Source organism: Mastomys coucha, unplaced genomic scaffold (genome assembly GCF_008632895.1).
Source record: "Mastomys coucha isolate ucsf_1 unplaced genomic scaffold, UCSF_Mcou_1 pScaffold3, whole genome shotgun sequence".
Lineage (NCBI taxonomy): Eukaryota > Metazoa > Chordata > Mammalia > Rodentia > Muridae > Mastomys > Mastomys coucha.
In genome coordinates this window covers 44,669,809-44,686,253 of record NW_022196909.1, presented here as the reverse complement: position 1 = coordinate 44,686,253, position 16,445 = coordinate 44,669,809, and the positions used below count along the sequence as shown (strand labels likewise).

Below are 16,445 nucleotides of genomic sequence, written 5' to 3'. Positions count from 1 at the left end.
CCTCCTTCCCTTCTTCCCTCTGTCCCTCCCTCCCTCTTAGCTGTGCATAGAATCTCAGTTTTTTGGGGAATGATATCTTGACAGTTGTGAACTTGATACTTTGTCCATTTCTTAGCTCGCTTCTGGTAGATACAATGAAGAAAACCAATAGGACGGCATGTTGTTATCCGTGTAAGAGTTTAAAGTTGCACAGTGATCTCCCTACTTAGCTTGTCCTCAGTGTTAGTCTCCCTTTTATATGTATTTCTTTAACTCCCTTGGTCCATACTGTCTAATATTCCTTGGGTCAGACCAACCATCCATTGTCTTTCTCCATCTGGATGACTATTTTGTAAATTCCTGGAGCGCTCAGTAAATTTGGCCACCATGAGCCCAAAGGAATTCGGTTTCCTATTTCTGCCCCTACCCCACCTTAAAAACTCTATTTCCTGCAGTGGCTCTAGAATACTTTTGTATTTCCTGTCCTCCTTGCATTCTCAGTAATTAAAAGGGGGGTGAGGGCTGGAGCGATGGCTCAGTGGTTCCAAGCACTTGCTGTTCCTGCAGGGGAACCCGGGTTTGGTTCTTAGCACCCACATGGTGACTCAAAATCATCTGTAACTCCAGTTCCAGGGAGTCCAGTGCCCCCTTCTGGCCTCTTTGGGTATTGCACACACACAGTGCACATACACACATATAGACAAATGCTTATACACATACAATAAAAATAAATAAATCTGAAGAAAATACCAGATACTCGCTATGCGGCTTTGTCCATAGAACTTCAGCTAGGAGCTGGTTGTTATCTCTAAGCTACTAAAATGGGGACAACAGCAAGCCAAAGGACATGATTCTGAAGCCATGTGGCAAGCACTGTGATCCAGTTATGGAGATTTGGAATTTGGAAGTAGGGTATGGGTCTCCCAGCCTAAATGGGAGCTACTGGGGCAAGCAGAGAAGGCTCTCTGGAAGAAGAGGCATCTTAGGTGCGTTTCAGAGGAATAAACAGAGTCAGGCAGGTGAAGGAGGATTTAGTTTGTGCACAGGCTCAACAGTGAGAGCTAAGCAGGGGCATGAAGGGAGATGTGTAACCTTGGGAAAGGGACTTTCATGGCATGCTTACATTGTAACAGATTGGTCACTACTGTTGTATCTGTACTTTGAACAAGGGTCACATTTTAACAATCAAGTATATACTATTAACTTTTAATTAAACATTTTTTAAAAGATTTATTTATTTATTTCATGCATATGAGTACACTGTAGCTGTACAGATGGTTGTAGGCCCTCATGTGGTTGTTGGGAATTAATTTTAGGACCACTGCTTGCTCCAGTCAACCCCGCTTGCTCCATCCCTGCTCACTCTCCAGACGCACCAGAAGAGGTATCAGATCTCATTATTGGTGATCATGAACCACCATGTGGTTGCTGAGATCCAATCTCAGGACCTTTGGAAGAGCAGTCAGTGCTCTTACCCGTTGAGCCATCTTGCCAGCCCCTAATTAAACATTTGTAAGAAGGGTTCCTGAGAGAAGGATAACCCAGCAGTTAAGGCATCAATCTTCTTGCAGAGGATCTGAGTTGGGACCCCAGCATCCACATGGTGGCTCACAACCACCTTTAACTCCAACTCTAGAGGAACGGATGCCTCCTTCTGGCCTCCACGGGCACTGAACACAAGTGTGTGTATGCACGCAGATGCTGTTCACACACAGTTAAAAATAAAATTAATCTTAAGAAAGGGAAAGGTGTGTGTTAGCTTTGGCGTTACAATTTCTAGATTTCTCTGTACCCTACCTAAATGAGTTGGCTCTCTTAGGCTAATGCATCTCCCACTTTGGCGTCCTCTGGGAGGGGGAGAGATTGCTAAAGTAGTGAAAAAGCCCAAATTAAAGGTTTCTAAAATGCCATTTTATTACCTTCAAACGTGCAGACGGGGATTTGAAATATAGCATTTCTGGAGATCACTTAGTTCGTTAAGGAATTAATTTAATATAAAAGGGATGCGTGTAGAATGCTTGAAAGTTAACTTCCCTAAGTGTTCTGCTTTCCTCTGGTGGCTTGGATAAGAATAAATTTGCCCCACAAATCCTTCCTTTCATGTGCGTTACCCTTTCTCTCAATTATAATAAATCATACTTTAATGGGACCTGAATTAATTCTATGTCAGTAAAACATTAAAAAAATCTTTGTTATAGGCCAATTTCGATGATCTATGGAGGAAATTTGTCACATATTCATCTGGGGAACAACTTTTTGGATTACCAGTGACTGACTATGAGGTTTTACACAAAACTAGGTAAGTTCTGAAAACTTGCAAGTATTCCAGGCAGATGAGTAAGTACTGCCCACCTACAGGAAAGAACATGGCTTTAGGTGACCCCTAAATATTCACCTTATACTTACTGTTACTGACTTGTTAGGAGCTTAATCTCTGTGGTCCTTCATTTTATCTATCAACTTGAGATCTAGAATCACTTGGGAGGTGGACCCCAGGCCATGCCCATGGGCGATTGTCAGGGTAACTGAAGTGGTAAGAACCTCTCGCTGTGGGTGGCGTCATCCCCTAGGCTGGGATCCTACACTGTATAAAAAGGAGAATGCAAACTGAGTGCCAGCATTCGCCACTTTGTACTTCTTGACCGCATGCCGTGTAACCAGCCACCTCGAAGTTCCCTCTAGAGGACAGTAACCTCAAACTTTGAGCTAAAATAAACCCCTCCTTCTTGGAGCCATCTGTGTGACCAGCAGCCTCAACATCCTCTGTAAATCACCATTGCCACAAATCGGAGCTAAAATAAACCCCTCCTTCTGGAAGTTCTTTGGTCAGAGTATTGTATCATAGTAGCAGAAGAATAACTAACACACACACACACACACACACACACAGGCATGCACGCACGCACGCACGCACACACACACACACACACACACACACACACACACACACATGAAAGAAGGTTGCTGGAGAAAACCCATTGCAGTAATTCTGGGCTCGCCCAAAGTTTGCTTATGGTTTGCTTCTCCTTCTCATTAATTTTGGACGGGATTGAAATTTCGACCCCAATGCTTTTTACTTCTCTTCTGACTACATTTACATCAAGGGTGCTCTGTCTCGTAGGGTAGACATAGATTGTATTAAAATTGACGGTTAAATAACTTGCTTGATTTTATATCTGGGACTTAAGCAGGACACAGCCAATGGGATCTTAACTCTATCACTTCTGAAAAGCAGCACTGAGGCTGGGGCATGCCATGGTGGTCGGGTGCTTGCCTACCGTGTATGAAGCCCCCAGCACCTGGGGAAGGGCACTATGACAGCACTTTCAGAGTCTTGGCTGTTGACTTTCATTGGCAGATCGATGAATGACTCAGCCGGCCTTTTGGGGTAGATGGCTTTCATTTCCCTTCTAAAACACTCATCTCCAAATGTCACCTGTTCACCAGTTTATGTTAGTCTTGCAGGTATCTGATTCTTGTCTGTGGCTTGTTAAATTAGGTGATCTGAGGCAGGGTTCTCGAACATCTTCCTTTTTACGTGGTCAATGAGGAGTTCTTACTCGCACACTTGGCATGAGATTCAGTGTGCTAATCTCTAGGATAGCAGGACATGTAGCCACTTGACTCATGGACCATTTATTTAGTGATATTTAACAATTACATTTATTTATATTTATTTTTAATCGTGTGTGTGTGTATGTGTGCCACAGTCTCTGTGTGTGTGTGTGTCTCTGTGCGCGTGTCTCTGTTGTGCCACTTCTGTGCATCAATTATTTCCACTGTGTGGGACTTAGGGTTCAAACTCAGGTCATCCGGCTTGGCTACAAGCACTCCTATCTGCTGAGCCATCTTTCTAGCCTCTGAAATCCACCATTGATCACAAAGTATGGAGTTTAATGAACCTGAACTCTGGTTCAGTTGTCAGTTTGTTTCTGTGTTGTTCTAGGAAGTCACTGAGTCATTCTGAATTCCCGGCTGCTCTAGGGAAAGGTTGGAAAAAGGAAGGATCCAGAAACACTGCCGTCGGGACTCTGTTTTTATAGTTTGTTGAAACACAGCGTGTCACCCAAAGGATGATAAAGTAGTGATTTTCTACTGTGATGTCACCCTGTAGAAAATGTCATGATTCTTCTGTCCCCCTCTTATTTTACACACCTTTAACCTGATGTGGAATAACTCTTATTTTGCTATTTTGCCTTTAACATGACTTGGCACAACCTCTGAGGAGAAAATGAAATTATTCTTAGGATCATGGAAAAGAAAAATGATTTAAAAAATTGAAAGGTAGGATAACTGGAGCTGGGTGTGATGCTGCACACTTTTAATCCCAGCACTCTGGAGGCAGAGGCAGGGGGATGATATGAGTTCAAAGCCAGCCTGGTTTATATAGTGAGCTCCAGGCCAGCCGGGGCTACATAGTGAGCCCCTGTCTCCAAGAAACCAACCAACCAACCAACCAAAAACCAGGGTAACTAACAACGTAGTATGTGCCTTAGATGTAGAAGAGAGTCCAGATTTGTCCCTTACAAAATGATTAAGCTGTTGGTCCATGCCAAGTGATTCTCTGATTTAGGATGTTGTAGGTAGGACTCAACCTTCTTGACGGAGCTTAACGAAGACTTTGTATTGGGAACCACTACTGCTGTGTGCCTCTCGTGTCCGAGTGACATTCCTCAGGCCATTATTTTGTTCCCCAGAAAGGAGCTCAACCTGCTGCAGAAGCTCTACGGCCTGTACGACACCGTCATGGGCAGCATCAGCGGCTATTACGAGATCCTCTGGGGAGATGTAGACATTGAAAAGATCAACGCAGAGCTGCAGGAATTCCAGAACAGGTGAGCCTCCGTTACGTTAGCTCACTTCCTTAGTGTCTGTCTTACAAGGCTCCCCTAGGATTGTTCACAAGCTAAGGCTAGAGAGATGGCTCAGTGGTTAAGAGTGCGACTTGTTCTCTCTGTGGACCCCAGGTCAGTTCCCTGGCAACCACATTAGGTGGCCAAGAACCACTTGTAACTCTAACTCCAGGGCACCCTCTTAAGGCCTCTCTGGGTACTGCATGCACATGGTGCACCTACCCAACATACCCATATATAGGGTAAAAAAACGAAGGGGGCATATCCGGGGCTGGAGAGATGGCATAGCGATTCAGAGCACTGGCTGTTCTTCCAAAGGACCTGGATGCTATTCTTAGCATTTGCATGGTAGCTCGCAACTCTCTCTCAGTTTTATGGGATTCAATGCCCTCTTTTGGTCCCTTTGGACACCAGGCATATAAACAGTACACATACACGCAAGCAAAACAGGCATACACATTATCGCTGTCTGTTTATAATGCTTTCTTCAAAGGCTGGGGGTCGTGGCGGGAGGGGGGGGACTTTCTTAAAAACCAAAACAACTATAGCTTCATAGGTGAGGATCTTTTTTTTTTTTTCTTTCTCTTCCTGAAAGATGTCGAAAACTTCCCAAAGGACTCAAAGACTGGCAGGCGTTTCTGGACCTCAAAAAAAGAATAGACGACTTCAGTGAGTCATGTCCGCTGCTAGAGATGATGACCAACAAGGCGATGAAGCAGAGGCATTGGGACCGCATCTCGGAGCTCACCGGCACCCCGTTCGATGTGGAATCGGACGCGTTCTGTCTGAGAAATATCATGGAAGCCCCACTCCTGAAGAACAAGGATGATATTGAAGTGAGTGTGGGAGGGAGGGAGGGATCAGTAAGCCACTAAGGAACGTGGCCTCTTTCTTTCATGAAAACGTATTTATGTGTGGTTGTGTGGGGCTATGTGCATGAGGGTGCAGTGCCTTCAGAGGCCAGAAGAAGCGCCAGATCCCCCGGAGCTGGAGTTCCAGGTGGTTTTGAGCTGCGTAGGATGGGTGTCAGGAGCCACTGAGCCATCATCTCTCCAGCTCTGACATTTATTTTATTTTTAGATTTACCCTAAACATGTTTGTACATATTTGTGGAACTCAAGAGTGAGGATTCAACACCTGTACAGAATGTGTCATTTGTGATCATGGTCAGATCCGGGCAACTCACATTTCCATGTATCTCTTTTTCATTTCCTTGTGTGTGTGGTCTCTGAGCCCCACTGCCTTCTCTGGTTCTTCATTTAATGCACAATCAATGCCACCGTGAAGAATGGTCACCTTGCTCTGGGTTGCGATGCTAGGGCTCCTTTCTCCTCTCCCTCTGGATTCTGGCGTTGGCGCCTCCCCTTTTCCCTTCCTTCCTGCCAGGTTCGCTCTTCTTCCTTCTCTGTTAGCATTTACTTTGTTTTAGCTTCAGCACAAGAGAGCGCCTGTGCTGTATTCCCCCTCCTGGATACCTTTCCCAGATCTTTACGTTGTTTTATTTTAAGATTTATTTTATTTTTATACATGTGTGTGTATGTGTGAGAAGTACACACAATTAATGTGCATATGATTGTCAGTGTCCACACAGCACAACGGAGGACATCAGGTCCCTTGGAGCTGGAGTTATAGACAGTTGTGACCCGTATGATGTGGGTGCTAGGAACTGAATTCGGGTCCTCCACAAGGGTTTTTATCTACCCAACCATCTTTCCATCCTCGGTGATTTTTTTTTTTTGATTTGTGTGTGTGTGTGTGTGTGTGTGTGTGTGTGTGTGTGTGTGTGTGCATGTATGTATTTTGGATATAGGGTCTCATTATGTAGCCCTGGCTGGCCTGGAACTCACTATGTAGGCCAGGTTGGTCTCAAACTCCCAGCAATCTGTCTTCTGTCTCCCTGTCTGCCATCACATCCAGCCTTGATTTTTTTCTCGATTCTTAAGAGTTGTTAAAAAAAAAAAAAAAGCCAGGCAATGGTGGTACATGCCTTTAATCCCAGCACTTGGGAGGCAGACACAGGCAGATTTTCTGAGTTTGAGGCCAGCCTGGTCTACAGAGTGAGTTCCAGGACAGCCAGGGCTATGCAGAGAAACACTGTCTTGAAAAACAAAGCAAAATAAAAAAAGGAGTTATTTTGCTTTCTATATTTCTTGGAAAAGGAGAATTTGAACTTTTCTTTACTCCTTCAAAATAGGTTGCGTGAGTAGCGTGGTTCGTCTGCTCGCTGAAGAACGGTTGACAGCAAAATAAGAAAATGTGCCACACCCATAAGGCTGGCACATGTTAAAGGTGCAGAGCTGGTCAGATTGGAGTTGTGGCCAGCAAGAAGGAGATAGTTGGGAAGAATGTGGGTAACAACATTAATCATGCAGACTTACAGTGTCCAGGGTTTCTGACGTATTCTGGTGAAATGGAGAGTGGATGGGGGTTTATTAGGTACATACTGATGTCAACGTTAAGATAAACGATCACCCGAAACGCATTCTCGTTAGAGCCTGCCAGTCTACCCTCCTGTCTTTCAGCTAGTACTTATATTTAAAAAAAAAATTTTTTTTATGGTATTTATGCATCTTGTTTTTGGTGAGTTCGATGTTTTGTTTCAACTTTTTAAACCAGCGCTTCTTACAAAGGCTATTTTGAGTTAAAAAAAATGTAAAATAGCATTGCAGTTTTCCTTCCCCATATTTTAAATCATTGTTTATTGTGTATGTACCTACGTGTGAAAACTGTAGGACAACTTCCAGAAGTTGGTTCTCTCAGACCACAGGGGCTCCGGGGGACTGGGCTCACATCATCAGGCTGGGTGGCAAGCACCATTTATCTGCCGCTGAGCCATCCCACCTGGCTGCCTTTTCTTTCTTCTTTCCTTCCTTCTTTTCTCCTTTCCTTCCTTCCTTCCTTCCTTTCTTTCTTTCTTTCTTTTTTTTTTTTTTGTTTTTTAGAGACAGGGTTTCTCTGTGTAGTCCTGGTTGCCCCGGAATTCACTCTGCAGACCAGGCTGGCCTCGAACTCAGAAATCCGCCTGCTTCCGCCTCTCAAGTGCTGGGATTAAAGGCGTGTGCCACCGCCGCCCGGCCTGTCTTGCCTTTTCTAGATTGTAATTGGTTCTAATGTGAACCTGCAGCGCTGGGAATCTTGGCTTTCTCAGCTACAAGTCAAGGTGCCCAGCAAGGTGACTTCTGGTCTCTTCTGGTGACTTCCAGTCCCTTCTGTGCTCCGGGTGCTGTGGTTTTATGGTGCACAGAAGGTGTGGTTGAGAGCCCATGACCCGTTCTCCTCTCTTCCGTGAAAGGATATCTGCATATCTGCCATTAAGGAGAAGGACATCGAAGCTAAGCTGACCCAGGTGATTGAGAACTGGACCAACCAAAACCTGAGCTTTGCAGCATTTAAGGGCAAGGGCGAGCTCCTGCTCAAAGGGACGGAGTCTGGAGAGATTATCACCCTAATGGAGGACAGCTTGATGATCTTAGGCTCCTTGCTAAGCAACAGGTAATTTTATAACTCATGGGTAAGGTTGAAATTTGGTGTTTAGCATCACAAATGAATAGGTACAACCTAGTTTTTTTGTAGCTGGGACATTTAATCAGATTCTGCCCCAACCGTTCACACTTTTGTGTGTACCTGTATGCGGTGTCTATTTTTTCCTAAGACTCATGACCGCTCCATCAGAGGTACCATCTCCCGTATTTTCCCAGGAATGGGGGCTCTCCTGCGTGTTAGCCACAACCAGCACTATGCTCCCTACAAAGAGAGGGAGAGCAACCCTCACAGCTGATCTCAGGGTTTTGTTTTCTTTAGATTACATGTACGTATCTATCAGTCTGTGCTGTGTATACAGGTGCCCGTAGTAGACTCCTGAAGGGGGCGTTGGATCCCCTGGAACCGGAGTTACAGGTGGTTGTGAATCATCCGGTACGGATGCTGGGAACGGAACTCGGCCAGCATTTTAAACTGCTGAGCCATCTCTCTCCAGCTCCAGCAGCCTTTGCTTATCCCTTCCCTCTCATTCCGAAGAAACACCACACAGCTCCGTCATCGACAGAGGCAGATGTCCAGGGAACATGGGCATTCTCCTTCTCTAAGCTGAGAATCCCTCGCTAATCACCGGCATCCAGCATGACCTCAGGCCCCAGCTTGTAAAGATCCTGGGTGAGGGAATTGTGGGTAGTTTATTGAGGCAAAGATCCACTATTTGAACCTGAGTGCTCCTGTGAGAAGCAAACGTACCGTAGTCATTGCTTCCTGGACTTCGAGGGCTGGCGGTACCCACAGGTCATTGCAGATTTTCCACTGAGACCAGCATGCATGAAAACCTCTTGAAATCAGGCTGTAGGTTGACCAGAAGAGAGAGAGCAGCCAAGAGATCTGGGTCTTTGGTTTGAGCATTTGTAGCTTCCATTCTCCTAATTAACTGCAGTGGGGTTTATTGTTGTTGTTTTAATATATGTGTACCTGTGTGTATTTGTGTGTATATTGTATGTATGCAGGCACCCTGGGAAAGCCAGAGGAGTCATCGGATTTGAGTCCTTGAATCTTATACTTGGACATAACCTGGTAGAATATACTTGCAGCACCACAAAACTCAGCCTTCTCAGGGGTCTCTGGAAGGAGAGTTCATTTGGAAGTCAGTTCCCAGCATGCATAGGGCCCTGCTGGGGAGAGTACATACTTATTTGAAAAATCTCTCATTCTGGGAGACACCCTCCTCCCGGAGATCTGTGAAGCCCAAATATGTCAGCAGAGTGCACCCCAGCACCGGCCACAGTCAGAAATAAATTTTCTGTTCTCTGCTTTTAGATACAATACCCCGTTTAAAAAAAATATCCAGAATTGGGTCTATAAGTTGTCCACCTCCTCCGATATCATTGAAGAGTGGCTGATAGTCCAGAACCTGTGGGTCTATCTTGAAGCTGTCTTTGTGGGTGGTGACATTGCCAAGCAGCTACCGCAGGTAAGAAGAGCTTTCACCTTTATAAAAAAAGTATTTGGTGAGCGGAGCCTGGTGGTGCAGGCCTGCGATCTCAGCTACTCATGAATCTGAGACAGGGGGATTGCTGGGCTACTCTGTGAGACTCCCTCCCAGAATGAAAATGAAAAAGAAGGTTGGAAGTAAGGTTTAGGGGTACAGGGCTTGCCTAGCATTGATCAAATCCTGGACCTGGGTTCAATTCCTGTGACTATTAAAAGAATATTTGGTGCCACCTATGTCAAAGATACATGGTTACGTCTTAATGGTTTTTTTTTTTGTGTGTTTTTTTTTTGTTTTTTTTTTTTTATATATTTTATTTATTTTGTGTGCACATGTGCACATATGGATGTGTGTGCATGCACAGATGCCATGCTATACCTGTGGAGATGAGCCTTGCGAGTGATTCTCTCAATTCTCTCGTCTCCCATGTGGGCCCCGGAGATTTGAACTCACGTCATCCTGCTTGGTGTCAGGCGTCTTTACCTGAGAGCCGTCTTTCTGGTCCATGTGGTCAATTCTTGATAAATTATGTCAGGAGTTGGCAAACTACAGCCCAGACACTTGTTTAAAAAAAAAATAAAGTTTTAGTTTTGAGAGATGACTCAGCTGTTAAAGAGTCACGCTGCTCTTGTAGAAGGACCTGAGTTTGATTCCTAGCGCCCTCATTAAGTGGCTCACAACTGCCTGCTTCTCCAGCTCCGGGGTATCCCACATCCTCTTGTAGTTTCCATAGGTGGTCCCGGATAACAACCCCCTCCTGCCCCCCCTACACATAATTCAATTTTAAAATAAATTTAAATAAAGTTTTATTGGAACACAGAAATATAGGGGTACTGATTTCTGATTTACACTAGGAGAAAGAAGCAAGTCCATAGGTTCACATGGTGAGATGTCTTGAGATTGGGTAGGTTAACATCCATTCAAATGGAGGGCCACTAACTTGTGGAACGTCCTTCATCTCTTGAAGCAGTCCTCTGATAATAGTGCTAAACTTAAACCTATGTTTAGTTAAGCACAGCTGAAATAGTAGTGAACCCAGCAGGTCAGGAAGTGGGTGGGGGAGGAAGCAGTTTTAGAACTATGTATCAGAACATTTGAAACAGTAGAACTATGTATTGAAACAGCAGCTCTACTTGGAGCCTTTGAAACAGGCTGAGGATGGGGCTCCCCAGTGTAGTGTCTGCCTAACACTCGTGAGGCCCTGGGTTCAAATCCCAGATGAAGGCAGGAGCATGAGAAATCCAAGGTTATCCTTGGGTACGTGGCGAGATGGAGGCCAGCTTTGGGCTTCATGCAGCCTTGTCTCCAAAGAAGGAAGACAAACCGTTTTACTCTTCCAGTAGGTAACTTTTCTCTCACACGGCTAAGTCCGCACATCTTACGTTTGTCTGTCCGTAGGTAGGATCTGTGCAGATTGTAAATCAAAAGCTTAAAAAGCACCAAAATGGCTCGTTTCTCTTTGCAACAGAATGTCTTCTAGAATCGAATACTAAAGTCTATTTCTAATTAGAAAAAGGCACTTTAAGAAGAGACAAAAAATTATGCCAGTTTCCAGGGGCGTTCTTTGCAACCGAATGAAAAACTTAATATCACCCACAGCACGCAGAGAGTTTTTATTTGCGAGTATGTAAATGAGGCTTTGTTTTGCGGTTTCCGTCTCTCCCCATCCCTGCTCCCTTTTCCCTGAGGTAATGCGGAGCTCTGATGATTCCAAGGACTCAGGATCAAATTATCTCCGCGCCTCTTCAGTTCGCTCATCAACCCAAAACACCTGGGGTGCCGAAAGACTAGATTTGAACTTTAAGTTGATAGCTCTGCAAATTAATCATGTGGCACTTCAAAAACTATATTAAATGCAAGGAAACAAATAAGCGACGAGCCCCATTGCGACCGAGCCGCATTTTAATAAGCGGCTTTATAGGTTTGGGGTCTCGTTCTTCAGAATTAATTCAGATGAACATTTTTTTTTTTTTTTTTTTGGTCTAAGCGAGATGAGCACAGGCTGGGTTTGAAGAACTGGGAGGAATCTTCAACTCCAAGGGCTTGTTCTTTTCCGTGATCTAGCCGCTAACCTTTACCCAACCATGGATCTGCTTTTAGGAAGCCAAACGTTTCCAGAATATTGACAAGTCGTGGGTAAAGATCATGCAGCGAGCTCACGAGAACCCCAATGTGATCAGCTGCTGTGTTGGGGATGAGACCATGGGGCAGCTCCTGCCCCATCTACACGAGCAGCTGGAAGTCTGTCAGAAGTCCCTCACAGGGTAAGAGGCCACCCTTCCCTAGGCCACGCTTCATCATAAACCACTTAGTAAGGGCTGTGTGCATTTCAGGTGTTTCTGTGGATGGTTCCACTGGAAATAGCAATCTAAAATTCCCACAAATTCAATTTTTCAGTAAGGAGGATGGGGAATGGCTGGGCTGAGGCACTGCACTAGCTTCCTAGGGCTGTTGTGCCAATCACCACAAACTGACGGCTTGAAGCACCATATACATACACATACATACACATATATACACACGTACATACACACACATACATACACATAGACATGCACATACACATATACATACACATAATGTACATATACAAATATATACACACATAGACATGCACATAGACATGTACATACACATACATATACATATATACACATATACACATACATATATATACATACATATACACACATATACATACATATAGACATGCACATATACATACATATACATATACAAATATATACACACATATACATGCACATTGGCATGTACATACATATATGTACATATACATGCACATATACATATATACCCATACCCATACATACATATACCTACACATATACATATATACCCATACCCATAAATACATATACATACACATATACATACACATATGTACACATATGTACACACACATATACATACATACATACACACATACAAACATATACATACACACATATACAAACACATATACATACATATATATACACACACACATATTCCTAGTTCTGGTGGCAAGAAGTGTGAAATCAAGGTGTTGGCTTCCTTTGGAGCTTGTGACAGAACCATGGTGGCTTTGGGGCTTCTGGGGCTTGTGTCATAACCTCACGAGTGTGTCTTCTCGTGACCGTCACTGCCTCTGTTTCTCCTGTGAGGGCTCTTGTGGTTGGGTGTATGGCTCACCTGGATATAGGCCGCTGTTTCCTTGGGATCGCAGGACACACACGTGTGCTAAGCAAACACAGAAGTTCTCTTTTTAAAGAAAGCCCTTTGGATCCGTTATGTCCTCAGAGGTCCCCTCTCCTCATGACGTCACATTTACAGATGCCAGGCTATCTTTTAGGGGATTATGCTGAGCCCAGTTTGGGCAGAAGGCAGGGGTGTCAGTTCAAGGAGAGCTGGCACGACAAACACACAAGATACGTTTTCCCCTAAGGACATTTCTTGAAGCTATTAAAAGTTCCAGTGGAACCATTCTTAATTTCTATTTAAAATATGGCGGTGATATGTCCCAGTTCATCCAGGTCTATCCCTCTCTGTTCCAATGTCATGGTTAGGTATCTACTGTACCATCCTCAAAACCACAAAGGTTCATAGGAAGGCTCCCAATGAGAAGGAAGATGGTGACAGATGAGCGAGAGGAGCCCCCGCTCCCCCCCTTATCATTGTCAAGCCCCCCTGATTTTCCTGAATGCCTTCCTCTGGGATGTCAGATCTTACCAGATATCTCAGAGGCCAGTGAGAAATGCCCATTGGTGTTTGCTCTTCTCTTATTGGCCAACACAGAGAAACACACACACACACACACACAAACCCCCAGAAGGGATCACCCGGTAAGACGCTCTCGTCTCGTTTGAAGGTATTTGGAAAAGAAGCGATTGCTGTTTCCAAGGTTCTTCTTTGTCTCCGATCCAGTTCTGCTGGAAATCCTCGGACAGGCCAGCGACTCCCACACCATTCAGGTACGATGCACACATCTAAGGGTTAAGTCTCTCCGTCCATCCGTCCGTCCGTCCGTCCGTCCGTCCATCCGTCCGTGGGATATACGACCAAGGATGGAAAAACAGCACTAACACCCTTACAGTACAAGGCAGGATGGATGAGACTCAAAAGTCATGACGGTACAACTAGGAGGTGACTGACTTCATTGCCATACAGACGTGAGGACCCAAGTTCAATTCCCCCAACCTACATTAAAAAAATAAAAAGTCCTGGGCACAGAGGTGCATGCTTCTCATACCAGCACAGAGAAGATAGAGACTGGTAGACCTCTCGGGTTCTCTGGCTAGTCAGCCTAGTTGATTCAGTGAATTCCAACACACACACAACCCCCATTTTCACAAAAGTTAGATGATGTTTGAGGAGTGACATGTAACAAACATTCAGTGCACCTCCTACAAAACGCATGCACATACATGAATGCGTGCCTGCCTACAAAACATGATGATAGCATGTCCTGTTCTGTATGTTTTTAGAGCCCACTCACCTCACACAGTCCAGGAAAGGTGGCATGCAACCGTCCCCATTCACTAGCCCCATGGCCTTGCCTATCTCTTGGTTTTCTGGTGAATCTTGGTTTTCCAGCTGTGAAAGGAGATGCACACAGTTGAGAGAGAAAGCAAGAGGGATCTGGGCCCAGCAGGGAAGTGGGGGGGTTGGAGGGGGATGGTATGGCCCAGTCTCCCTCTGGAGAATAGAAAGGGATGGCCTCTGAGCTGGTACAAGAAGTGACTTTGCAGGCCTGGAGGATAATATCCTATAGGAATTTTAAAAAATGGGGCACAGTTGGGTGGTCATAGCATACACTTGTAACAGCACAGCCCCTCAGGAGGCTGAGGCAAGAGCAACGGAGTTCAAAAATCAGCCTGGTGTACAGAGTAAGTTCTAAGCTAACCCAAACTGTACAGTGGGCCTCTGCATTCAACAAGGGGGTTATAGTAGTTTCTGTTGCCGTTTTTTTTTTTCCATTTCCTTTTTAGTTTTGAGTTAAGAAATTAAATTGTTCTCTTGTCTCTCATGAAGACAAAAAAATACTGAGGTTTTATGCTTTAAAAAGTATTTATTTTATGTGCACACAAGTGCAGTATCTATGGAGGCCAGAAGGAGGCACCAGAGTCCCTGGAAGTTGGAGTTATTGGTGGTTGTGAGCTGGCCAATATGGATCCTGGGAATTGACATTGGGTCCTGTGGAAGAACAGCAGATGCTCTTAGCTGCTGAGCCATCTCTTCAGCCTCTACTAAGGCTTTCAACGGCACCTCAGCTTATGCTTGGCCCCATGTATGATGTGTTGGCTCTGCCCTGTGTCTCTTACAGCCACATCTCCCTGCAGTGTCTGATAACATCAATGAGGTGACCTTCCACGCTAAAGACTATGATCGGATGATGGCCGTTATATCAAGAGAAGGAGAGAAAATCATGGTAATTTATTTAAAAACTTTGTTATTAGGACTACCCTGAAGGCCGAAGTTGGGGAGAAAGAAGAGGGTGTGGGGAGCAGGGTGAGTGACCTTGGGATGGAATTCTGCAGCTCTGCCCTTGTTATGAATTTATGGAGGTACACCGTTTAACTTCTCCGAGACTCATTTTATCACCAGGTACATTGGTGTGTAGACTACAACCTTTCTATAGTCCTTTCTCTTCATGATTTTTAGCTTAGTTCACCCATGCTTTTTAATATTTTGCATAGGGAGTTGGAGAGATGGCTCAGTGGTCAAGAGTGTTAGCTGCTCTCCCAGAGGATCCAACATTGGTCCCCAGCACCCACACCAGGTGGCTCACAGCCACTTATATCTCCAGTTCCAGGAGACCTGACATCCTCTTGGGCCCCCACGTGCATGGAGTGCACATGCACACACACACACGCACACACACAGTCACACATACATGCACATGCACACATGCACATACTTGCACATGCACAGAAGCACATGCACACATGCACATGCTTGCACACAAGTTCATGAGCACACATACACGCATATTCATACACATGCACATGCACGCATGCATACACCCACACAGAGGCACATATGCACACGCACACTCACCCATACATGTACGGGGGGGGGGAGAGGAGAATAATAAAAATATACAAATAAAGCTGAGGCCACTACATGGGTACACTTATCAAACACACCTATGCATGCACATGCACACAATGCTCACATACACAAAATAAGTCAGTAGATATTTGACAAGAAATATAGAAGAGCTTGTTTTCTGTCACAGTACTAGGCTATATCGAGTATGACAATTTGTAAAACTACCCTATTCATAATTGGCCACATGTTTGTATGTTTTTGGTTTTGTTTTGCTTTGTTTTAAAGCTGGACACCCCTGTTATGGCCAAAGGTCCTGTAGAGATTTGGCTTCTGGACTTGTTAAAAGTACAGATGTCGTCGTTACATAATATAATCCGGTCTGCCTTCTATCAGATCAGCGACTCGGGCTTTCTCCTCTTACCGTTCCTGAACCACTTCCCTGCACAGGTGAGGCCCGTTGTTCACTAAAATGCAGGTGTGGAAACAGATAAGGGGCCGTGCTCAGCCCAGCCAGGCAGAGGTCACCGTCAACTCCTACTTGTCAGCCTTCTCTATTCCGAGCCACGCTGGCCTATTTCCTAGCGCCCCCC

The 16,445-nt window shown here is 44.9% G+C and overlaps 1 protein-coding gene across 5 annotated transcripts in view; it reads left to right on the top strand.

Annotated features, from left to right (window-relative positions):
- The window catches only part of Dnah8 (dynein axonemal heavy chain 8), a 253,949-nt gene that overhangs the window by 84,029 nt on the left and 153,475 nt on the right, over positions 1 to 16,445 (top strand). For all 5 annotated transcript variants that reach the window (XM_031346761.1, XM_031346760.1, XM_031346759.1 and 2 more), the window contains 9 exons: positions 2,178 to 2,278; positions 4,677 to 4,814; positions 5,428 to 5,668; positions 8,125 to 8,324; positions 9,633 to 9,786; positions 11,905 to 12,068; positions 13,673 to 13,775; positions 15,128 to 15,232; positions 16,141 to 16,302. In XM_031346761.1, coding sequence (XP_031202621.1) covers positions 2,178 to 2,278; positions 4,677 to 4,814; positions 5,428 to 5,668; positions 8,125 to 8,324; positions 9,633 to 9,786; positions 11,905 to 12,068; positions 13,673 to 13,775; positions 15,128 to 15,232; positions 16,141 to 16,302 — 1,368 coding nt within the window. The remainder of the gene's footprint in view (positions 1 to 2,177; positions 2,279 to 4,676; positions 4,815 to 5,427; positions 5,669 to 8,124; positions 8,325 to 9,632; positions 9,787 to 11,904; positions 12,069 to 13,672; positions 13,776 to 15,127; positions 15,233 to 16,140; positions 16,303 to 16,445) is intronic.